The 24,132-nt window shown below is 50.8% G+C and overlaps 2 protein-coding genes and 1 non-coding gene across 6 annotated transcripts; 2 read left to right on the top strand and 1 right to left on the bottom strand.

Moving 5' to 3' along the window:
- The first annotated feature begins 3 nt into the window (after positions 1 to 3).
- tmppe (transmembrane protein with metallophosphoesterase domain) lies at positions 4 to 12,029 on the top strand. 4 transcript variants are annotated; one of them, XM_088614277.1, is made up of 6 exons: positions 4 to 1,184; positions 3,528 to 4,500; positions 5,838 to 5,948; positions 6,107 to 6,272; positions 7,083 to 7,222; positions 9,804 to 12,029. In XM_088614277.1, exons 2-6 carry the CDS (start codon positions 3,752 to 3,754, stop codon positions 10,054 to 10,056), a joined length of 1,419 nt encoding a protein of 472 aa, XP_088470403.1. In that variant the 5' UTR covers positions 4 to 1,184; positions 3,528 to 3,751; the 3' UTR covers positions 10,057 to 12,029. The 4 variants fall into 4 exon arrangements, with proteins under 4 accessions (XP_088470403.1, XP_088470402.1, XP_088470400.1 ...); XM_088614276.1 differs by lacking the exon at positions 4 to 1,184 and adding an exon at positions 1,898 to 2,545; XM_088614274.1 differs by lacking the exon at positions 4 to 1,184 and adding an exon at positions 2,673 to 2,913.
- On the bottom strand, positions 3,323 to 3,405 carry trnal-cag (transfer RNA leucine (anticodon CAG)). The gene has a single exon. It is a non-coding gene; the product is annotated as a tRNA-Leu (tRNA).
- Positions 12,030 to 13,299: 1,270 nt separating the features above from the next.
- On the top strand, positions 13,300 to 23,975 carry tgm2l (transglutaminase 2, like). Its single transcript, XM_088614273.1, has 13 exons — positions 13,300 to 13,483; positions 14,040 to 14,216; positions 15,465 to 15,695; positions 16,039 to 16,157; positions 17,201 to 17,329; positions 17,821 to 17,998; positions 18,643 to 18,781; positions 19,001 to 19,104; positions 19,986 to 20,228; positions 20,970 to 21,236; positions 21,677 to 21,837; positions 22,569 to 22,705; positions 23,555 to 23,975. Exons 1-13 carry the CDS (start codon positions 13,468 to 13,470, stop codon positions 23,706 to 23,708), a joined length of 2,055 nt encoding a protein of 684 aa, XP_088470399.1. The 5' UTR covers positions 13,300 to 13,467; the 3' UTR covers positions 23,709 to 23,975.
- The last annotated feature ends 157 nt before the right edge of the window (positions 23,976 to 24,132 follow it).

Raw genomic sequence — 24,132 nt, 5'->3', positions numbered from 1 at the left:
TCAATAGCACTCCTGCAAGATTAAGATAAGAAAACTGCAGTTTGGTTGGTGTGTTATTTGGCTGGGGGGGAGTTTCACTGTGCAGTGAATTACTTTGCTGTGGTTTCTGTCTGTCAGTCATGCTTTGAGAGTCCCCTGCCTGTTTCAGTACACTCTCCTCTGACTTTGTCATGGTGCGCCATGGAGAGAATTGCAAATTGAATTAATTGCCCAAATAATGATTGCAGAAAATCTGTGAGGGTTTGCTATTTATAAGTGCCGAGACCCGGGAATGTTAGTTTTCTCTGTAGTTTGAATAAGTTTAAATTATCCCGAGCAGGGGTTGGCAGGGGGCCTGGCATTTCGTGCTGCTGCCTCACAGATCTGGGGTCCTGGGTTTGATTCCAGACTGGAGACTCTTCTGTGTGGAGTGTGCATGTTCCCCTATGTCACATCTGCGTGGATTTTCTTTGAGTGCTCAGGCTCCCTCCCACAGTTCAAAGCCATGCTGATTAACTACTGTAAATGGTCCCTCTCTCCATGGCCTTGCAATGGACTGGTCCTGTCGGCCATGTGCTTTCAGTCCAGCCTCAGCCTTCCTCATACTGCACAGCATACTGCACTTCGGGCTTCTGGTAATGGGCAGGAAAGCAGAACCTGTAGAGAACTGGAGTGGACCGGCAGAGTCAGGAAGTCAGGAGGCCAAGACATTAGACATCCGGAGATCCTGTGGGGGGGGGGCTGCGATCTTCCTGCTTCTGACACCAGGCATAATACTGGAAGCAGTCAGCATGTCACAGGAGATGATAAGAGCTGGAATGTTTCTTATCTTGTGATCTGGTTACAGTGTAGGTGATATTCTGGCTAAGTACAGATTCAGGAACCTGTGTGTTCAACCTTTTGGATTGCAAATCCTTAATTTCATTGCCTCTTCCCTGAGTACGTCCTGGTCTGAAAGGGCAGCTCCCACAGGGATGTGTATGCGGGCTGTTTAAGGGAGCTGCCAGAGAGATTACTGGAGAATGCAGCTCAAGTACAGTACGAGAAAGTACAGTATGTCTCCTGCTCTTTAAGTAAAGTTTTATTCACATGATCTGGCTGGATTGGTTTATACCTTCACAATATTGCAATTATCCCTCCCACTCAGGACACGGAAAAACTGTTCGGAAACGAATCTGACGTTCTGGGACACCGCTGTGTTACAGGTGTGAGTACAGATACCTCCGGCTGGGATGTTAAAGGTGCCCCCGTTGGCGCCGCCTACAGGGAGAGCAAAAAATAACACTTGTTCTGAGCCAATAACCACGCATCTACCTCTTTATGATTTCTTATCTATTGCACATCTCCAGTCATTGTTTACACGTCTGTATTGTTTACATTCAAACTGTCTACATGTTTACTTGCACATTGTCTATTGTTTGTTTGTTTGTATATTGTCTTGATACACTGTGCACTGTGCACTGTTTGCACTTTGCACTTTGTTTTGTTTTTTACACTTGTTTTACAATCGAGAGACTTTCTGTAAGTAAGAATTCCATTGTACCAGTACCGGTTACATATGGCAATAAAGTTCAAGTTCAAGAGTAATAACAATTATAATCATTAATAATTGCTTACACTTATACAGAGCTTTTTCTGGAAACTCCACTCAAAGCGCTTTACAGGTAATGGGGATCCCCTCCACCACCACCAGTGTGGAGCCCCACCTGGGTGGTGCTCCAGTACGCTCCTCACACACCAGCTGTCAGTGGGGAGGAGACCGGGGTGATGAAGCCAGTTCATAGATGGGGATAATTAGGAGGCCATGATTGGTAAGGGCCAATGGGAAATTTGGCCAGGACACCAGGGTAACACCCCTACTCTTTTTGAGAAACACCCTGGGATTATTAATGACCACAGAGAGTCAGGACCTCGGTTTTACGTCTCATCCGAAGGACGGCGCCTGTTTACAGTTTAGTGTCCCCGTCACTATACTGGGGCATTAGGACAGACATGGACCGCAGGGTGAGCGCCCCCTGCTGGCCTCACTAACATCTCTTCAAGCAGCAACCTTCGTTTTTCCCAGGTCTCCCTACTCCAAAAGTATCAAAATGCAAACGGATGATCGTCCCTAATCAATGTTTATTGAATGAACTATTCCAAAACGATGACAATTGCCGAGTTGGCCACATATTGCAAACGCTGTTCAAATGACATTTAATATAGGCAGGTGCGGGGTTTTAAGTGTAGGAAACGAAAACCTGAACTATAAATATCGGAAAGGAAACCGGGCTTGAAGAAGATAGAGGTTGTGAGGCTTTCAACTTTCAAATAAGCCGGCGCAGGAGTTTCCCTGAGCTGCCCGCTCTATACAAACACGCGTGAGGGTGAGCGCCGCCTCTCTGTGCTGGCGGACACGACTCGCGTACGTGGCGAGGAATGAGGACTCGGCACGTCAGCCTGGAGATGAGACCTCCTTATGTCTGGCTTTTGCTCCGCTTAAGACATTCAGTTAAACGCGTTCAATAAGCGCTCCTCCCTCACACAAGACAAGAAACCAGAGGTGACGTGAAAAACATTCAGGATGGTGAGTAATAGTATTCTACTATTACAAAAAATTAAATAAAAACATGATGTGCAATGTTTTTTTTTATGGGTGACCATAAAAAGCGTCCCTCAGGGGATAATAAAATCTTATCTAATAGGCAGCGCTTGTGTGACTGCAAATATTCAGATCTAGTTGAACTCTGAAAGAAATGCATTTGGAAAGTTGTGCTCGTTCGGATTCGCGTTATTAGTGTAGATCTACGAAGTGTGAGAGGCAGCAATGAGACGAGCGAATGACAGCAGGGAGCGTGTTTTGGTACCAGTCAGGATGGCCGAGCGGTCTAAGGCGCTGCGTTCAGGTCGCAGTCTCCCCTGGAGGCGTGGGTTCGAATCCCACTTCTGACAAAGGTCCTTCTTTTTATATTTTTACATCAAAAACAACAACATTGTGCGAATAAAAGAATTTAAGAATGCTATATTTTTCGTACGCCTGCAACAATGTGTAATAGTTTTGATCTGGTTCGACCGAATCCCTCTTCGTGAGTTGGTCAATACGAAACAGCCACCTTTTAATACTGATTATTATAGCTGAAGGAGTAAATTTTGCAAACGGCAAAATTAATAACAAATAATCAAATATCAAATTTGTCTTGTAAAGCATTTGGTGGTGGTGGAGGGGAGTCCCCATTATCTGTAAAGCGCTTTGAGTGGAGTGTGCAGAAAAAAAGCTCTATATAAGTGTAAGAAATTAGAAATTATTAATTTATTTTTTAAAACATTTTTAATAACGGGGGAAGAGACACAAAAAAAATACATTTGTCAGAAGTGGGATTCGAACCCACGCCTCCAGGGGAGACTGCGACCTGAACGCAGCGCCTTAGACCGCTCGGCCATCCTGACATACGGAAAACATGCGTTTAGGTGTCACTTTGTCTGCGTCATACACAGCACATCGTAGCTGTAGCCTTCCAATGCACGAGTAAAGGTGCGTATTATTTTCTCCCCATTTATCTTCACTAAAGGGTCCGCCGTTCTACCGGCCCGGCCGTGGTCTTCACGCTGCCGGGAGGTCGCAGCCCGGGGGTTTCTGCTCGGCGCGGAAGTGGAGCGGCCCCACGCCGGCGCGGTCCTGCGCGGAGTGCGGCTGCGCGGCGAGCAGCACCTGGCCGCCTCGCCGGTGCGCAGGGCAGTGAGCCCGAGGTTTCGGCACAGCCTTCCGCCCCGGCAGACGCAGCGGGCAGGAGTCATGCCCGGCCTGAGCAAGCTCCCTCTGGAGGCGAAGGTGGCGATGGCGACGGGGCTGGTGTTTTTCTCCATGCTGGTGTCCAGGTCCGTCTTGTCCGCCCGGATCCCGGAAGGCACCAGAGCCAAACTCTTCAGGCTGCAGTTTCTGCTCTTCGTCAACTCCCTCATGCTGATTGGCTCGGTGCGCATCTGGAAGCGGGTGGCGGTGGGCCTGTGCCGGTGGCGGGGGGAGTCGTGTCTGACGCATTGCTGGAAACTCGCCGTCCTGCTCTTCCTCACCTCCGCCCACTCCAGCTTCCTCACCCTGCTGGTTCTGGTGTCGGAGGAGCCCTCCTGGATCGGTCTGGTCACTTACACCTGCCTGGGGTCCTACGTTATCCTGCTGTTTTTCCTCTTCGTGTTCGGGTGGCTGGACCAGGCCCGCAAGCTACTGGCCGGCAGCAGGTCGGCGGCGTCGCAAGCGCCGGGGGCGGCTGACCGGCACCCCAAGAGGAAGGACGTGCTGGCTATCGGGGTGACGCTGGCTCTCACCGTCCTGGGGCTCCTCAACGGCGCCCAGCCTCCCGCGGTCGTGCGTGTGGAAATTCCCGTGCACAAACTGCCCCGCTCCTTCGATAACGCGAAGCTGGTCCTGCTGTCGGACATCCACCTGGGCCCCACGGTGGGGAAGAGCCGGCTGGAGATGATCGTTAGCATGGTGAACCAGCTCCAGCCAGGTGAGGACGGGCCGGGCGCAGCGGGCCTGCTGGGGTACGTGTGGTGAAGGCAGGGTTAGATCTGGTCAACTCTCATCCCCCTGTGTGTTTGAGTTCTAGTTTGTTTTGACCACCCCTCACACAAGGAATATGAGCTCCTGCCATCTGGGCTTCGATTTAAATTCAAGTGCAGTAGAAGTAAGATATCAGGTATTAACTTACACCTGAAGAAGGCTCCACAGCCGAAACGTTGTTTTCTTTCTTCTTTTTTCAGCATGGAATAAACCTATAACTTGTTCCCTGGTATTAACTTAGCTATTTTTGTCTTTCTAATTGTGCATGTATGTCTCTTCTGTGTTAATGGGTTCATGTTGTGTTAAGTGTCTTGTGTCTTGTACTTGTCTGCAAAGCACTTTCCCATCTGGGATATCGCTGGTGACTGCAGTGAAATAATGGGGGAGTGGAGAGATCTGTGTTAAAGCTGGCTGTTAAAGGATACTGGCTGGGAGATCGGGGTTAATCAGTATTCAAGAAACTAATGGTAAACTACAAAAATAACACATAATAATTGCCTTTATATAGTGCTCTTCATACCAGAGGATCCCTAAGCAATTTACATACAGGAGGGACCCACTTCATCCCCCAGTGACATGCAGCCCCCCAGCACACAGGTCAGGGGGAGGAGAGAGAGAGCTGGGGAGGCCTGACTGCAAACTGGAGTTCAGGCAGGACACAGGGGTTAGCTCCCCTGCTTTTAAAAAGAGTGCCAGGGGATCTTTCAACATGCTTTATTGGCATGACCTATGAAATGCAGTGTTGGTAAAGCAGAAACAATAAACACAGCACTTTCAGATTTACTTATCTGAAGGTCTGCACTTCCTACCGCACAGTGCTGCCTGCCACTGTACCAGGACATCAGCTTGTAACTTCTGGTCCATTTGACAAGAGCGCCATCTACTGATCCTCCAGCGCTGATACAGAAGGGGCCCAGCCTTGCTCAGCTGCTGCCATCTGTGGAGGTCTGGCAGGTGTTGCCCCCGGGTGTGAGGGTGTGGCAAACCTGCTCTTCTTGCAGGGTGTGCTTGTCCTGTTATTGAGGCCCGTTCAGACCCCTGTCCTGTTGCGGCTCATATGCTTCAATGGCGAAATCGTGCTTCACTTAATCGAGAGACCTGCGTCAGACAAACAATAGAAACCCAATTAAAAATTGGTTTACGTTTTGGCACATTTACAATCCCACCAGTTCTAGTGGTTCCAGCTCTCATCTGTTGCAATTTGAGTGCCTGTCTCCGTATACACGAATGTGCTAGTGAGGCGCAGTCCTTGTGCTGATGCACGTGCGAAGTTCTGGACCCCGGCTCTCTCCCAGCAGCCTTGTCCCTGTCCTTCCAGACATGGTGGCGATTGTGGGCGACCTGACGGACTCCCAGGTGGACCCTCTTCAGACTGTGACGGAGCCTCTGCGCCACATGAAGTCCAGGCTGGGCACCTACTTCGTCACAGGTGCAGCTCGGACGCTCCGGGCAGGGGATGGGGCTGGGTGATTTCACAGCGACAAAGAGAAGACGCGTTTCATTTGTGCTTTGGCCTTCCTGCCCCCCCTCGCTGGCTCTGCCGCCGTCTCCCTGTCCCGCTGACGTTTGCTCTCTCCTGTTGCTAAGGCAACCACGAGTACTACACCGGGGATGTGGACCGCTGGTTCAGCCACCTCAAGACGCTGAACGTGCAGCCCCTCCACAACGGGAACGTCCGGGTCGCGCTGCCCGAGTCCAGCGAGGAGTGGTTCTGCCTGGCCGGTGTGGACGACCTGGAGGCCTCTGTGTTACAGTAAGCACCCTACACCCGTGCCCCCCCCGCCAGCCCTCATCATGCTGTGTCCTAGCCCCTACTGGACACTGACCAATACCCTGCCCAGACCCCGGGTCTCGGGCTCGGCCTGCTTCTCACTGCAGCCCCAGAGACAGCTGGCTCACTGGTCATTTTTATCCATCAAAACTTTATTTCCGAAAGCAACATCTCACATTAGAAGCATTCTCACAAAATGAATAAACATTCTAACCAGGTAAGAACTTCGCATGCAATAGAAAATTTCTGAACAGGGGTGATTGTCCATTAGCAATCCATGCAAGTGGATGATGGGGCCAGATTTGCGCCATTAAAGAGTCCCTCCAAGGCCTTCTTGCTTGTGTTCTTTAGTCCCTGTACAGGGCCCAGAGTCCTTTCCAGCGCTCCCTCTCCCTGGAGCTCCTCGCGTTCCACAGTCCTTGTTTTATCAGGGACAGCAGCAGCCACAGCAGGAACTGTGTCCCCTTGTCCAGGCCGGTGGGTGCCAGCCCCAGCGGGTTGTGCTGGTAACTGAGCATCACTCCCGTTCCCAGGAGTTTCATAGTTTTGTCCTCTCTGCCCCAGACCACTTTGGAAAAAGGGGCAGCTCCAGAACAGGTGCTCCTGAGTCTCCTCGATGAAGCACCTGTCCCAGGAGCTCACTGGCCATACTGGAGGCTTTTGCGCTAAACACAGGGCCAGCCACGTGAAGGAATGTGTTTTCTTGTGGGCGGGAGCTCGTCCTGCTGAGAAGGATTGCCCTTCTCGCGGTGCATCGCACTGTGGTGCTGACTGACTGTCTGTCCCTGCCAGGTACCCAGGGCATGGCATGGACTTGGCAAGGGCGCTGTCGGGATGCAGCACGGAGAAAGCCATCATCCTCCTGGCCCATCAGCCCCACGCCGCCAAGAGGGCACTGCAGGAGCGCCCGGACATCAGCCTGGTACTCTCAGGTGCGTGAGCCGAGCCACACGATGAATTAGCTACCAGGAATAACTCCACATAGCACTGAGGCTTTCGTGGGTGTGTACACAGCACACAGACCCCTGGGCCACATTTCCCACCCCCAGCATGCTCTGCTGAAACCAGTAAGGCAGTGAAGTCTTCTTTGACATCTGAGGGAAGTCACTATCGTACTCCCAGTGTGCTCAACAAGCTCTCTGGAAGTCCCCTCTCCGCTGTTTGTGCTGTAAGGTGTTGGCGACTGAAGGCGTCAGCTGAACGTATCGAGTTGGGAGATGTGTCAGCGTGTGAACCTAAGAGTAACAAGAAGAGGTTCATTCTGCTCAGCTGATGAGACTCCTCACTAGAATATCTTTCTTATTTCTACTCTTTAGTTTTGTGATTAACTTCTGCTTGTTCATCACACAGGCAGAAGGGACAGCCCTGAGCACAAAGCCAGGTGTTCCTGGTGCTGGTCTCGGACATGTGCGCGCGTGTTCTCACAGACGCAGAGAGGCACAGAGAGTCTGTCATCCTCAAGTTTAACCTTCAGACGTTTGAGTCCGTGCCTCTTCGTTATTGAACACCTTTTCAGACTGGGAATGAGCTCTGCTGGTCTGTCCTCCCGGTCCTGCTCTGTCCCTGACGGACTTCACTGCAAGCCCTGGTGTCCCTCTGGAAGTGTAGTTTTCACAGCAGGGCGACAGTTATCCAACGGGCTTAAAAACGAAAGCTCTCCACTTTCTGCGATACAAAAGGGCAGTGCTGATAGAGACGACTGCGCATTGAGCTTCATTAGGTGGACAATGAAGAAAGTGACCAGGGAAGTCCAGCTCTGTGGCCCGGGGAGGTGATGATAGTCTGGGGTACCAGACCGTGATCGTGTTTACAGACAGTCTGAGTCTGCAGCCAGGGTCTTCAGGCGACTTCTTTAAGCAAACTAACAGAGGGCTGGCCCAGTGTGTGTGTGTCCCGAGCAGGGAGCTGCTGCACGGAGCAGAGTGGCAAGGAAGCTGTGCTACCAGCCAGAAAATATTTTTGCCACCAACACAGCGGTGCCAAGTCTTAAGGGACTGAAAGACACTCACTGTTTGTGCAGCCATGCCACAGATGCTGAGGTTGCAGTCAACCTATAAATAAATGCAGTACTGTATGTACCACAGCATTGAATCTAGTGATCTCCCGGTCCCCCTGTTTCTTGCAGTGAACTCCCACCTGAGGGAGTTTAGTTTGCCAGTGTTACTACACTGCTCTCTCCAGGACCTGCAGGCCTTGACCTGTGTCTGATTGTAAAGGCCAGTGTCCGGCTGCACAAAACCCCTTGAGGATTCCTACCTCTCGCAAGTATGTCAGCTGGCCTTTTGAACTGTGAACTGAAGAAACTCTTCAGGGGAAAACTAATTGGAAGGCCTGTCCCGGTGGTGATCATGACCTACGACCTGGGCTCCCTGAAGGAGCAGAAAAAGTGGGAAAAGAAGGGGTGAGTCTTTTGGAAGAGCTAAATTGAGAATTCCTGTCATCTCCGAGACACGGATAAGGCTGCACACTGCTTCAGCATGAAAAACATTTCCTGTGTGGTGAGGTGCCGGGAGACGCCGGCAGAGGCTCGTTCCCGGGACTGGTCATTCGCTCTGAGAAGACGAGCTGCCGACCGGCTGGGCTGTGTCGCGGTGTTGTGGCCAGACCAGGATGCTGCTGAGGTGTGAAGGGGCAGAACCGTGTGTTTCGGCGTCAGCCGGAAGGCGGAGCGTAGCTTCCAGTAAACCTGCGCGGTGCCGCATTCCTCCCGGCGGCGCGTTGATCGACAGGGGGAGGGGTGCTTGCCTGTCTAATTTGAGCCTGTAGGCAGTGGGGATGGTTAACGCAGTACTTTGCAAAGCGAGATGTGTGGGTGACAATTCCCACCTTCTCAGTGGGGCTGGGGTTCAGGTGTGGACTAATTCTCCACTTTGTTTGTAAACATATTGTATAATACGTTTAGGTCACACTGGCAGAGACAAAGGTACTCATGGATCATATCCAACCCACACTGAAGAGCAGAGCAGAGCAGACTTATAGCCCTGGGGTGTTTAGTGCAGTTGTGTTGGCTTTAAAACAAACAAAACGTTCCTGATAGTTTTATCTTCCTGCCTTTTTCATAGTGTGTTAATTGGTTCAGCTGATTGTAATCTGGATATTATTTTGTTTTGACAATCTGTACAAGTTTTTTTGTTCGATTATCATATTTCTTTGTTCCTGTAAATTTACTGTTCAAAGCCACACTCACAGTTACATGAGAGGACCTTGATATAACTGCTGGAAATAGCAGCAGTGTTCAGTCGTTCTGCTGAAGCTGAACTTAATTAAAATAAAATTTATAAATTATTGATAAAATTCCAGCCTGATGTAAGAGCAGCAATCAGGACTCTGCACTCCTGACAGGGTGGGATCAGGGGATCGGGGGCTTGGTGGTTCAGATTCCAGGTGACACCCTGCCGCTGTACCCTTGAGCCAGACTCAGCGAGATGCATTGCACCAGCAGTGAATAATGACAGCGTGTGGTCTGCTCAGCTTTGCCCCCTCACTGCGTCCGTCTTGTCTTGTCTTCCCCAGGACACACCCATGCCGGCCAGATCTTTCCCCTCAGCATCCCGGCCTACCTCTTGAACCCTTTCTTCGCTGGCCTGTACCGCGTGGGAGACAGCAGCTTCGTGTACGTGACCCCCGGCACCGTGTACTACGGCGTGCCCATGCGCATCGGCAGCAGAGCCGAGATCACGGAGATCATCCTCAAGTCGCCTTCGGGACCCGACACCAGCACAGGCGCACGAGGAGAGAGAGCTTCCTAATCTTTGTGAACACCTGAATAATTCCATTTTGCACTAAGAACCCCTGTCCCTGCGCAACAGCAGGAGCCTGGTTTACAGGACGCCTCCTCTCTGCTCTCCCTGCGTTCATGCGAACTTGCTGTCCTACCAGAGAACGTGGGGTCCTGGCCCCCCCCCCCAGCGGAAAGAGAAGCCTCCAGGTTTGGTCAGCATTCCATCTGCGTTGTGCCATCGCCTCAGCTCCGCCCGGGTGTCCCGAATTCCACCCCAGGGACAGCGGCGGCTCTGGACCCAGCCTGTCCCCGTGGGCAAGGGAGGTGGGAGGGCCGGCACCCTTCTAGTCTTTCAGATTGCTTTAGGCCTTTTGAAAAAAATGCAGATCTTCCAGAGCCGGTTTGTGGGTTTCCCTCTGATCGACACTTGAACGGCAGCTGTTGGGTCTCTCCAGGTTCCTTCTTCCGTGTGGCTGCTGGGTTGGGGTTAGAGGCCGGCCGCTGGGCTCGGGAGGCGTGTTCCCTGCTGGCAGCAGCGCTGATGCGTCGCGGGCACGTGTGCGCTGGAGCAGGCACTGAGCTGGAGCCAGCAGGAACCCTCGACACCGAATCCTCCTGTTGGCATCAACCAAAAACATGAAACCCTGTTCGGAGGCGTCTGACAGTGACACACAAAAGGAAAGAATAAGCTCTTTGTGGGACAGGCAGGCAGACTGGAGTGTTCAGGAGCACATTTCCTGGGTTTTGTGATTTTTTATTATTAATTTATTATTATTATTGTTGTTGTTGTTGTTATTAAGCAAGGGGCCTGTGCATCTCAGCCTAAGATCGGTCAGCCCTGGAAGTCAGCAGGCAGAGTACTTGATGTCTTCAGGCTGTAAGCTTGTCATATGAGTCTGTTTTTAGTCCTTGCGATCAGGCCTGGAATTCCAATAGGAGCTAAAGCAGGGGTAATTATCTGTGGCCCGCAACGACGCACTTTGACTATGAAAGTTACCAATAAAATTCGGTCGTTTTAGTCATCTGATACATTTTTGGTTCTATGGATTCATTTTCTGTTCCAGTAATCGCCATGGAAATATTGTAGCACCCTCGCCAGGTGACGAAGCAAAGGCGCTCTTGGCTAATGCATGCGCCGCGATGCAGGCTGGGACCTAGCTGGATCCGCGGGTCCCCAGAGTAACCACTAGGTCGAATTAAATAGTGACTATAAGACCTTATGTAAATAGTAGTTAATTGTTTACTCCTGTTTTGTCCCTTGTCTTGTAACCACCTTAAACCTGCATACGTGTCCTGTTCACAGCCCCTGTGAGTGTGTAAACCCGAGGAGCTGGTGTGTACGTCTCTGTTGCCTGATTGTCAGCAAAGAAAGTAGACAGAAAGAAAGGTTTCTGAGGTTAGTCTCTGCGTTTGCTAGGATCATGGGGATGTTGTGCAGTACATACGTCTGCGAACAGTTTTTCTCGTCAGTGAAGATCAACCAATCAGTTTTACAGTCACGACTCACCGATGAACATTTACGAGCAACGTTGCTGGTTCACGTGATATCAGGCCTAATGTTGACGCTCTGGAGAACTTCAGAAATAACCTCACATTGCATTGAGTAACATTAGCCAACATGTTTCAATTATTGTTTTAATATTTGATGCATTTTGTATGTGTATGAATGTGGCCCGCCGATTAGCGCATTTTATCTAATGCGGCCCCATATTAATTTGAGTTTGAGACCCCTGAGTTAAATCATGTACCATCTCTAACAGTGTCTATGGCAGCACATCTTTAAGTCCTTTTTGTTGGCATGCCTTTTCTTTCAGACAGTGATTTTATGTTTAGCTACTAAAACTGTATTTTTCTGTTAAATGCTGGCGTTTCTCTGTGCTGAACAAGCTGTGCTGTCGAGTGAATGGCGGAACAGCAGAGCCTGGTCGATTTCACCAGCCCACATGTCTGTGTTGTCGAGTGGAGAGCTGAGAGGAAGCTCCATGGTCCCAGGGGAAATAAAATATTATTGACACATACAGCTGCACCCTTCTTGTCTCTTGAGTTGTCGAGACACCTTAGGAGTATGAGGACAGTTTGAAACGAAAAGCAGTCTTATCCAGTGGTGTCCTGAAAGAGGGCAGGATATCAGTTTCAATGACATGCTGTAGCCAGGTAGGTTGTCCTACACTCCCACAGCCCCCAGCATGAAGAATAACAAGAATACGTAGCTGTAGTGTTATGGGTTCGGTAATAGGGACCGAACCAGTGAGTGAACCCACTTGCGGGAGCGAACAAAACCAAGTCGTAATCCGAAAGCAAACCGTAATCGTAGGAACGAGCCGAGAGTCCAGGGGAAGCCAGAAATCCAAAACAGAGCGAAAGTAACCGATCCAAGCCGAGATCCGAAAAGCCGAAGTCCAAAGGGAAAAATCGCAAACCGAAAGCCAAGACGAACACAGAGTCGAAGAAGCGCAACCAGGAAGCTCGAAAGGGAAACCCAATACTGAGCAACGAGGTAGGGAAGGACAGGTGTTTAAGTAGGATGAGACGGGGGTGTGGTGGTGAATGGGAAAACTGATAGGTGAACTGATGGATAGGGGCTACGCCTACTTCTGCCTCCTCCGTTGCCGGGAGGCAGGGATCGTAACATGTAGACCTGGAAAAATCATCTTTATACTTACCATGCATGTGAGAGTAGACACTGGTGTAAATACAGAGGTGTTTAAGTCTTACCAGTGAGTATATCACTGTGTGGATTCTGGACACCATGACTTCCTGGCCTGGGAATGATGCTATTCCATCACAGGGGTGTTAAAACCTGAGTAAGGCGCTCGCTTGCAGAGAGGCAGGGCGTCACAAATCCTGCTCTCCGTCTTCCCATAACCCCAGCTGTGGAGTGGGGGTGTCCGTGTGACCCACTCCTTCCTGTGCTGCCCAGGTACCACCCTGCCTGGCCAGAGGAGGGCTGGAGTGACCCTGTTGCCCTCTGAGACGAAGGTCTGGGAATAGGGCTGTGAACTGCTCCGAATTCCCTGAAGGGAGCGACGCATGTTCTGACATCGTCAGTGGGAAAGTGATGCTCCCTCACAGCATGGGCGCTGACCTGGGCTGCCCCTGTGCTGTGCAGAGCGAGGGGGGTGGTTGCTCCAGACTGTAAGCCAGCTGCTGCCGGGAAGGAGAGTACAAGAGAAGACACAGTAAATAGGGGGGAGTGCCCCCCTTTTTTTTAAGGCCCGACCGTGAAAGAAAATATTGACTCAGTCAAGCCGGCGAGGGGGCTGCTGAATTGCTCAGTGTGAGGTGGCTGGGCTCTCCCTCTGCACGCCGGCCTCGGGCTCGTGCTCAGTGTTGGCAGAGGGGGCGGCCCAGCCCGGCCAGCCCCTCCTGGAGCCGCAGTATAAATACAGCACCTGAAGCCCCCGCACTCGGGCTGCGGAGAAACCTGCGAGACAGGCAGCGCTGAAGAGGAGAGAGATGGCAGAGCGTACTGGTAAGGGATTTCAAAGAGCACGGAATACCATTGTCTTGTTGCTCATTGGTTAAGAGCAGAGTTGAAAGGGTTTTCTGAACTGGAATTCAGTGTGATTGTTTAAGCTTCCTGAAGGCAGGCTGGTGCTGCCAGTTTTCCCTGAGCTGATCCTGAATAGGAACCTTTGAGCCTTTAAAAAATACTTGGCACCAGGCTCTAGGTGAGAGCAATCAGTAACTATTAAATGGGGCTGAAAAGGTGCTTCCTAGAAGCCTGTGAAGGCTGATGTTGCTGAGTAATAATAGCAGTAAGGTCAGCAGTGAGTAGTGAGTAATAGTAATACTGACCAAACGGAGTTACCAGTGTCCTTGTGTACTTGTGCAGCACAGTCGTTGCAGAGGTAAAAATCTCTAGTTCAGATGGGATCCTAAATGAGATGTAGTACAAGGTTAGTAGTATCATGAGACGGACTACAAGGCTTATTTAAAACGCTCCTTTACGCACAAGGGTCAGGAGGCCCCTGGCGATGGCGGCCAGTCGGTTCAGTCCCGTGCTCTTGTGCTGTGTCGCTGCGCAGGGCTGCTGGAGGCAGTGGACCTGCAGTGCTGGACCAACAACCAGCAGCACCGCAGCCAGGAGATGGACACCGAGCGGCTGATCCTGCGCCGCGGGCAGCCCTTCTCCCTCACGGCCCACAGCGCCGGGCCGCCCCCACAGCCCCCGGCCCGCCGGCTCGCCATCGTCCTGCACCTGGGTGAGCGCCCGCCTGCGACTGCGTTTCTCCCCCGTCCGAGCCTCCCCAGCACCAACACCCTGCACCCTCCACGTCCTGCGGCTTCTAGGTGCCTCCAAGCTGGGTGACAAGGCCTTCTCCTGCTGCGCCCCAAAGCTCTGCGATTGTATCCCCAAGAAAATCTCACAATCATCTTCCCTGAGTGCATTTAAATCCATTCAGAAAGGCATTTGCTTAATTGTTGTCAGCTGCATTTCGTAATGATCATGTGCTACATCTCTAACTACTTGGATTATAGAATCCTTATTTTATCATTTGTTTTTGATACCTACTGTAAAGCGCTTTGTGTTGCAACTTTTCAAGGCGCTATATGATATAAGGTTTATTATGATTTATGCACACACTAGTCTGCAAATGGTACAGGGGCCAGCCAGCCGCAGGGCCTGTTACAGGATGCCGTCTGTCTTATCAGACAGCTGACGATGTGACACAGAGCAGGCGGACATCCACCGCCATGCTGTGTACTGAGCCTGCTTCAGTGCCTGACAGTGCTGCAAAGTTTCAAAGAGAGGACTCTTGTGCTCTTGGATTGTGGTCTTCAGCTTTTTGATCATATTGTAGGCAAGTGACCCTCAATGTCAATATTCTTGAAGTGTTAACAGTTGGAGCAGGGAGAGTATATGGTCTGTGTGGGTTCTAATGCCCCAGTATAGTGACGGGGACAATATACTGTAAAAAGGTGCTGTCCTTTGGATGAGATGTAAAACCGAGGTCCTGACTCTCTGTGGTCATTAAAAATCCCAGGGATTTTCTCAGAAAGAGTAGGGGTGTAACCCAAGTGTCCTGGACAAATTTCTCCCTGGCCTTTACCAATTATGGCCTCCTAATAATCCATATCTATGAATTGGCTTCATTACTCTGCTCTCCTCCTCACTGAGAGCTGGTGTGTGGGGAGAGTACTGTTGCACTCTGGCTGCCGTCACATCATCCAGGTGGGGCTGCACACTGGTGGTGGTGGAGGGGATCCCCATTACCTGTAAAGTGCTTTGAGTGGAGTGTCCAGAAAAGCGCTATACAGGTGTGAAGAATTATTATTATTATTATTGTTGTTGTTTTCCAGGCTGATTTCTTATTTCTCTTTTCTTCAATAAAACCTATTCTAATTGATTCTAATCTGTTCTCTTGTACTTCAGTCCCCAAAGGACTCTGCGGGAGTGTTGATGAGGTGTATAAGATCCTGCTCTCACTCTTCTGTGTGCATGGCTCCAGGTAGAGACGGCGATACTGTGATCAAGGTGTCTGACTCCCGCGGCCCAGCAGGACAGTGGTGGTTCAGTGTGCAGCCTGCACAGGGTGAGCTCCTGCTCACTGTGCACAGCCCCCCGGACGCCCCAGTGGGGTACTACAGGATGAACATTGTGGTGCTCGACTCTGACGGACTCATCCTCCAGCAGATGCCAGCTGGCAGCTTCTTCCTGCTCTTCAACCCATGGTGCAAAGGTCAGGATGGACAAGTGGAAATAATACATATTTATGCAAATACATTTACATACATTTATTTGCCTTAGGGTAATATTTTGGGAGCTATTTCTAACATGATTGTTTTCTGTTTTTTGTTGGTATATGTGTTTCGCCTGTGTGTTCCTGTGTGTGTGCTGTGGTGTGTCTATTTGTGCACTGTGGATGTGTGATGCTGAATGTTGCTGTGGTGTGTCTGTGTGTTGCTCTGTGTGGCTGTGGTGTGTCTGTGTGTTGCTCTGTGTGTGCTGTGGTGTGTCTGTGTGTTGCTCTGTGTGGCTGTGCTGTGGACGTGTGTTGCTGTGGCGTGTCTGTATACTGACAGATGATGCAGTACACCTGTCAGGTGAGGAGCAGTTACAGGAGTATATTATGAATGAGAGTGGGCTGCTGTTCCAAGGCTCCTGGGACCAGATCAACACCCTGCCTTGGGATTTTGGACAGGTACGTCAACTGTTTTAGTCTAGAAATCCTTTTTAATCCTGGTTTCTATTTAAAAAGGAGCAGATGTGTATTGCAGTTAGTAGAGACTGTAGAGCAAACACTGGTTCTGGCAGAGGGATTTAATATCTCTTGTCCCATGACTCAGAAAAAAAGATTAATACAAACATTTTTGGCACAACAGTGTACATTGAGAAGCTGGGTATGCAGGTGCTCAAGGGATGAAATACTTCAGGATTATTATACTCTTCCCAGTGTGTCCCAGTGTGACTGGGAATATGCAGCCTGCGTGAACTCTGACAGCACACTTAGAGCAACTTGAGCCGACTCTACAACCTCTGAGGCATTTCTGGCGGGGACGTGCGAGATGCTTAGCAGAAGAAACGAGAGATTGTCTCAGCGCACTGCAGGACTAGCAGTGTGGGAGGGGGGGCGAGACTGTAGTTTCGCCCCCTTCTCTCAGTGAGAAGATTTGCTCGGCCTTTGTACTCTTAAATCACATCTGTTGCTCTTGCCCAACAAATTACAAGCACAAGAAAAAAAAATGAAGAGAGAAAAGAATATTGCAGTGGAGGCAAAAATAAACATTTCTGGCACAGCTACCGAAAAATATACTGTAGTATCCAGAATAATAATTAGAAACGTCCAGACAAAGAAAGGGAAATGGCTGAAGTGCTGTGTGAGTATTTCACTCAAGTGTTCAGTAAGGAAGAAATCGACAGCAGGCCTCAGGCAGAGGAAGGACACAGCTCTGTGTTGGACTGTATTAGTGAGAAGGAGGCTGCAGTGTTATAGGAGCTAGAAATCCTGGTGGCCAACCAGGTGCTCTTCAGGAAACCCAGAGGCATCTAATAAAACTCTTCCAGCAGTCACTCAGGACCTGCAGTGATCTCCCCTAGACAAGCTCATAAAAAAAAAAACAAGACTATCGCTGGTATAGCAGCGCAATTCCTGCAGATAACTAACACAGATTTGGGAAGGCAGGGAGCAACATGACTTTGCAGAACTGCAGTTCCGTCTGACTCTCCTTCTCGTTTTTGTTTCAGTTTGAGAGGGACGTGGTGGACATCTGCTTCCAAATCCTGGACAACTCCCCGGCGGCGCTGAGGAACCCCCGGGCCGACGCTCTGAGCAGGAGCGACCCTGTCTACGTCAGCAGGACCGTCACGGCTATGGTAGAGTGGAGCGCTTCTCAGGGTTTGCTCATCCTAGAGATCACTGCCTTCCTCCTGCCACACAGCAGTGAGCAGGGTGAGGTCTTGCCGTGAAGGTAGACTGTAGCAGCCTCTGCTGGGAGCTTTGAAAATGAATAAGTCTGCATGCATCAGGTACATATAGAACTCTACAGAACTACAAAATAGTTCCTGAGCATGTTTTTTCTTTGCTGAAATGCTCATCTGCCAAACCCGTTTTTTAATACAGTACATGTATTTCCACCAGACACCATGGTCGATCGACCCAATAAATCATGAAAACAAATATTCTGCATGAACAGCAGTTACAGGGCAGAAGACAGTACCTAATTTCTCCATTTGTCACTCTTTCAGTTCATCCATTGTTGCTTGACACCAGGCTATCTGCTTTTCCAGTGTATGTCTGGGGGGGAGCTTTTGGGGGTGCCCTAACCCTCTGAGTGTGGTGTCTGGCTGCATTTGTGTGAGCGCAGGTCAACGCCAACGATGACCGGGGCGTGGTGTCGGGGCGCTGGGATGGAGATTACTCAGACGGGGTGGCGCCCACACGCTGGACGGGCAGCGTGGCGATCCTGCGGCGCTGGAGCCGCGGTGGGGCGCAGAGAGTCCAGTACGGACAGTGCTGGGTCTTCTCTGGGGTGGCCTGCACAGGTGAGGAGAAGACACAGGGCGAAACGTCCAGCAAACTAACAGGCAGAGGAGGTGCGCTGACAACTTTCACTGTCAGTGTTATTATTTAGGTGCTCGTGCAAGGGGGTAGACTGCATGATTTCAAAAGCATTACTGATTGAGGAGTTTCATCATGTGGCAACAGAAAATTACTGAATTATTCGGCAAGATCCACTCCTAAACTCCCAGAACACGCTCACAGGGGCTGTAGCACAGAACGTGTGACACACAGCTGCTCTTTTCAGTCCTGCTACCTCACTGATATTCACTCCCGGTCCTGGAGGGGGCGCTGTGTCGATTCACAGTTCGACTACATTTGAATCAGTTGTCCACTTAATTGTTTTTTACTGCCACTGTTGCTAGGTCTTAAGCAATTGAGGATTATTAGGTGCCTGTAAACCCTATTAGACTGCAGCTCTCCAGGACCGGGAATGTCCACCTCCCCAACAGCAGGGGCTCCCCAATGTCCTTCAGAGTCAAGGCACAAACGCACGAATCCTGGTAAAGCAGGGGGAGGAGTGTACGTGCATGAAGCTGTGCAGCACAGGCAGGATACTGAGACAGGGCAGGAGGGCGGGAGCCCACACTGACCGGCCTGCCTCCCGATGTGGGTATCCCCCCCGCAGTGCTGCGCTGTCTGGGGATCCCCACTCGCTGTGTGACCAACTACTCCTCTGCCCACGACACCGACGGGAACCTGACTGTGGATCAGTGCTACAACGAGCAGCTGGAGAGTCTCCCTGCGGCCGGGAAGGACATGATCTGGTAGGCTGCCTGCGCCCGTGAGACACTCCTTCACAGTGGGGTGTGCCTTGCAGTCAGTTAAAGCCTCTTCGCTTCTGAACCTTCGTGCCACCTACCAGGCCATAAGAGCGCTTATCGTCATTTTGACTGGAAGTCGGGCTCCTGCTCCTGCAGTAACAGGCAGGGGCGCCCCTGTGAGGCTGGGAAGACAGACTCTCACGTCGGTGTTCCTCTGTGCAGGAATTACCACTGCTGGGTGGAGTCCTGGATGGCACGGCCCGACCTGCCCAGGGATTACTGGGGCTGGCAGGTCCTGGATCCTACCCCCCAGGAGCGGAGCGACGGTAACAGCCCCCCCTCCGACTCCCACAAACACACACCGTGCCTGAGCCCAGCTACAGGGGTTCCCGACTCTGCTCCGCAGATCACACAAGTCCCTGCTGGGATAGTTCTGCTGTGCAGTTCCCCTGTTCTGCATCAGCTTGCAGGAGCAGTAAAACCTGTAAACTCTTTGCCTGCCCTAATTCTCTAGACCAAGAGTAATTATTCTACACGATTAAGCTATGTATTTTATGCTTTGAAAGACACTTCTCACAAACGGAACCAGCTCTTTCTGTTTTCTGCACTGCAGCTTGGAAATTTAGACTCATTGCAAAATGAAAAGCTCTGGGCTGAATGGAAACACTAGGTGTCTGGTGTTGGCGTTAAAAACCTTGAAAATGAAACACATTGATGGGGCGTGACCCAGAAGCAGTTTCACATCTTGAAGATTTTGGTGCACATGGAGACACTGAATTGTGAGGTAAGGGGGTGGGTGGGGACCACCACTAGAGCCTGGGACCCCACTAGAGCTGGCTCAGCCTCACTGAGCTCTCATACCCCCTCAGGTGTTTTTTTAAGAAAATAAACTTTACTGCAACAAGGAATGGCACCCAGTTCTTACAACAAATATAAATGTACAGTAACATTTTGACATACTTAAAAATGTCTCCAGAAAATCTGGGTTGCCCATTCTCCATCACCCCCCTGGAGTTTTTCTATCAAAATAAACTTTATTCCACAATAGACATCTTACAATGAGTACACACGCTAACAAGCCATGCAATCTCTGCTAGATTACAGACTTTCTCAATCAATCAGAGCAAGCGGACGCTGGGGATGGATTGGCCCAGTGAAACCCTACCCCTGGTCCTTGCCCCGGCTCTGAAACTGCCCCGCCCCACAGGCGTTTTCTGCTGCGGCCCCTGCCCGGTCCGAGCGGTCAAGGAGGGCGACGTGGACGTGAAGTACGACGCGCCCTTCGTCTTCTCGGAGGTGAACGCGGACCTGGCGTGCTGGGTGGTGCGGGCGGACGGCGGGCGCTCCCGGGCAGCCCTGCAGTGCCACTCCGTGGGCAGGAACATCAGCACCAAGAGCATCTACGGGGAGCAGAGGGAGGACCTCACCCACCACTACAAATACCCCGAGGGTACGATCCTCCTGGTGCTCACCCCCACCCCCTCTTTCTGTCCTGACCTGCTGTAGCTGCCCAAGACGGCTTACAGCTGATAAGGATTTTGGCATAAACTGGTTTATGAAAAGTATCTCTTTAAGTTTATAAATTTCGGCAAGAGGAATTCAGAAACCAAAACAGATTATATTACAAAGAAAAACAGTATTATCCAATATTCAAATCAACCATGAAACAAGTAAGGCAGTAGGAGTCTTTTTCCTCCAAAACAGTTCGTGCTTTGCAGCAAACTAAACACTTAGTTATACTGAGACTATCCTGGAAGGGGCCGTGAATCCTGGGCCCTTAATGGCAGTACCTCAGTCCCCTTACAAGCCTCAAAGATTCCCTCCACCTTTGTGAAATGTCCTTACTTCTCTTGCTGTGGTCATGTTAAAAGACACTGTCTTCGCAAAGGACTGAAGAAGGTCTTCTAATTTGAAAAGTGTAATTATAGAGGGCAGACAAGGCTGTCCTGCTATGACACAAACTGGAACAGTATTTCTTTTTATCCCTGGGCAGGTGTAGCTGTGGCTCAGGCAGTCTTCCAGGTTTCTCTGGCTAGTTGACTTCTTCTGATTTCTTTCTTTCTTTCTCTCACACTCTCTCTCTTTCTTTCTCTCTTCTCTTTCCCCCTTCCCCCTAAGAGGAACTTCCTCTATTGCCACTGCTACACTGGGGCCCCCCCAGCATTAACCCCTGACCTCTCTGTGCCCCCAGGCTCTGCAATGGAGAGGCAGGTGTACGCGAAGGCCGGGAGGAAGCTGGCTCTGCGGGGCTCCGGGGCCGGGCAGCTGGAGCTGGGCATCAAGCAGGCCCAGGCGGTGCACGGCAGCGACTTCGACGTCTACGTGCACGTGCGGAACCGGGGCGGCGAGGACGAGCGCGGCCAGCTCACCGTCATCGCTCGGGCCGTCACCTACAACGGCATCCGCCTGGGGGAGTGCCACAGGAAGACCACCAGCCTCGCCCTCCCCGCGGGTGCCGGTAAGTCGCGGGCAGCCGGGCCTGGTCTGGCACTGTGCGCTGGCTGGGCTCTCTGCAGCAGGCTGTGCTACTTCACACGTCTAATTGCTTCCGCTGCTACCGAGTAGAAATACTGTATAGCAAGAGCAGAACACTGAGAATTGAATCAGATCAGTGATGGGATAGCAGTGAGCCCAAGACTTTTCTACTCCTCTTTCAGACTGCATGTTTTTCTGATTTTCTTCCTGTTCACTCCCTTGCAGAATTCTGCTACAGAACCTACTCATTTAGTTAGGTTAGGTTGTATTCTGGTCCTGCGGAGAAATAGGTTGGAAGTATGAACAGAGCACCCTGCTGAGATGTACAAATACGACCAAGGGCAGAGGAGCAGCAGACAGAGCTTAAGGCTTTAAGGGAAGAGCATTCTGACACCGGTGCTTACACTGAGGTGTGTGTGTCAGCTCACAGGGAGGTGCTGAGAGTGCGGTATGAACAGTACGGGGAGCGTCTCTCTGAGCACCACCTGATCAGAGTCACCGCGCTGGTGGAGCCCCACGGCCGCCCTGACGTCACCCTGCACGAGATCAACATCCCGCTCAGCGTGCCCCGGCTCGTCGTCAAGGTAACGCCTCCTCTGGGACAGCATCCCTGCCGGCTGGCTTTTTCTCCGCTGAGCCGAGCGCGCAGTCTGCTGCGGACTACATCCCCTGAGACCGTGCAGCACTGCAGACTCCCGGCCTGAACAATTAGGTTCAAGTTTATTTGTCAATCCAGCCATATACAAGTATACAGAGGAGAGAGGTATCGTTCTCCTACGGTGCGAATACAGACACGACACTGACAAGACAATGCTACAGACAATGTAGACATAGACATTTCTGACAGGGTACAGGGTACATAATGTGCATAGTGCAATTTACTTTACAGGATTGTGCAAAGAATACATCAGACAGTATGCCTGACATTAGGCAAAACAGAACTAAGTTTCCAGATTAAGAGTCACGAGGGGGAATAACAGTGACAAGTGTATTTGTACACACAACCATGTGCTTGTTACCCCTGGGGCACCTCTCATCTTCTCCTCTGGAGACACGAGAGGCCAGGGCTCTAGACCTGGAAGGCTCCGGGTTCAGCTCCTGAACAAAGTTCTTGCACTCAGGCTGCGCCGGCGAAACGCCCAGCTGTATGAATGGGCACAAAGGAAGGTCATTTCAGATCAGCCATGTAAATCAGCAGTAGGCAGGAAGAGTGACGCCCTGCTCTCCTGTGGCTTTCCTTGCCTTCGCAGCTGGGGTTTGGCCCGTCAGCTGCCCCGGCGGTGCTGTAGCAGCCTCTCTGTGCTTCTGTGCCCAGGTCATCGGGGAGGCGGTGGTGTCCCAGCCGCTGAAGGCCCAGATCACCTTCGTCAACCCCCTCCCTGTCACCCTGAGAGGCGGGGTGTTCACCGCGGAGGGCGCCGGGCTGACAGGGGAGCAGCAGCTCGAAGCCCTGTGAGTCTGTGCGCCAGTTCTGGACTCTGGCCCGCGAGACAGCTCTGTGTGGCCATTGAGAAATCTGCAGGCAGCGAATGAAGAGAACATGGTTGCGTGTTTGGTAGTTAAATTTCAGTTCTCACACCTAATGATAATGTAATAATAATGATAATGTTTCTTTATTAGCCCTATACAATTTCTTGCATTAGGAATTCTTCTTTTCGCATACCCCAGCTTTTCTCCATGGAGACACAGACAGGGAGAGAAGCTTGGGGTCAGAGCGCAGGGTCTGCCATTGTAGGGTGCCCCTGGAGCAGTTGGGGTTAAGGGCCTTGCTCAGGGGCCCAACGGAGTAGGATTCCTCTGCCGGCCGCGGGATTTGAACCGGCAACCACCTTAATACATGCATAGTGTTTTCTTTTGCTAATAGTGTTCAGGACACATGAATGAGCAAAAAATGATAAGCTTACCCTTGTTAAAGGAGCTGTGGGAGCTCAGACAGCAAGGGCGTCTAGCTCCTGACTGGAAGGTCCTGGGTTCAACCCCAGGTAGGGGCAAGCGATGGAGCTTGCTTTAATTCCTTCCAGACGGCTCCCAGGTCCACTCAGCCAAATGAGTACCGGGGGTATTAGGCCAGCTGGAGTGTGATGCTGATTACATTTTTAATTTTTTTCTTTTGCTAATGACCTCCAGTGTTGGATGATTGAGAAAAATGGTGGCCCTTGTACCCCTATTCCCCCATGGGCCTTTATAGCCTGAAAAGGGGACCTCACCTACCTACCCTTGTTAAAACATTTAGCCCTACACAGAGTGTGCTGGGGTGAGTTCTTCGCCTGTCCTGACTGACTCCCTGGCTCTGTCTTCCAGCGAGGAGATCGGACCGGGCCAGACGCTCACCGTGCAGGTTTCCTTCAAGCCCTCCAAGCCCGGACTCCGGACGCTCCTGGTGGACTTCGACACCGACAAGCTGAAAGATGTCAAAGGTCTCGCCAAGGTCATAGTGCGGCCTAAAGCCCAGTGAGAGAAACAGGCTGCAAGACTCATCTTTTTTTGCCTGAGGATATTAACAGCTGTACACTATAAAACCATAAAACTGCCGCAGCGAATAGAATCGAGCAGATTAATTGTTTGCATCTCAATGTGGGCTCTAAAAAGTCTCTGAAAGCTTTTCTTTGGTGTGTAAAAAATAACTTTTAAATGCTTCTGATCACTGTAGGTGACAATTGTTTATACACTGAATTATAAACTTTATCATTTATACTAAAAGCCATTAAAATATTATATTTGACTACAACTTTCTTTGGGTATATATTCCATCCTCTTCTACCTTAGAACAAATTGATCACTGGAATCTAGTTATAGTCTCAAGAGGGTACTTTTAACTACTGCTATTGGAGCAGATATACTCAAGAGGTAACTAAAATATTTCTGAATCACACCTGTAA

Source organism: Lepisosteus platostomus, chromosome 20, assembly GCF_059453375.1.
Source record: "Lepisosteus platostomus isolate fLepPlt1 chromosome 20, fLepPlt1.hap1, whole genome shotgun sequence".
NCBI lineage: Eukaryota > Metazoa > Chordata > Actinopteri > Semionotiformes > Lepisosteidae > Lepisosteus > Lepisosteus platostomus.
This window is presented reverse-complemented; position numbering and strand designations above follow the sequence as displayed.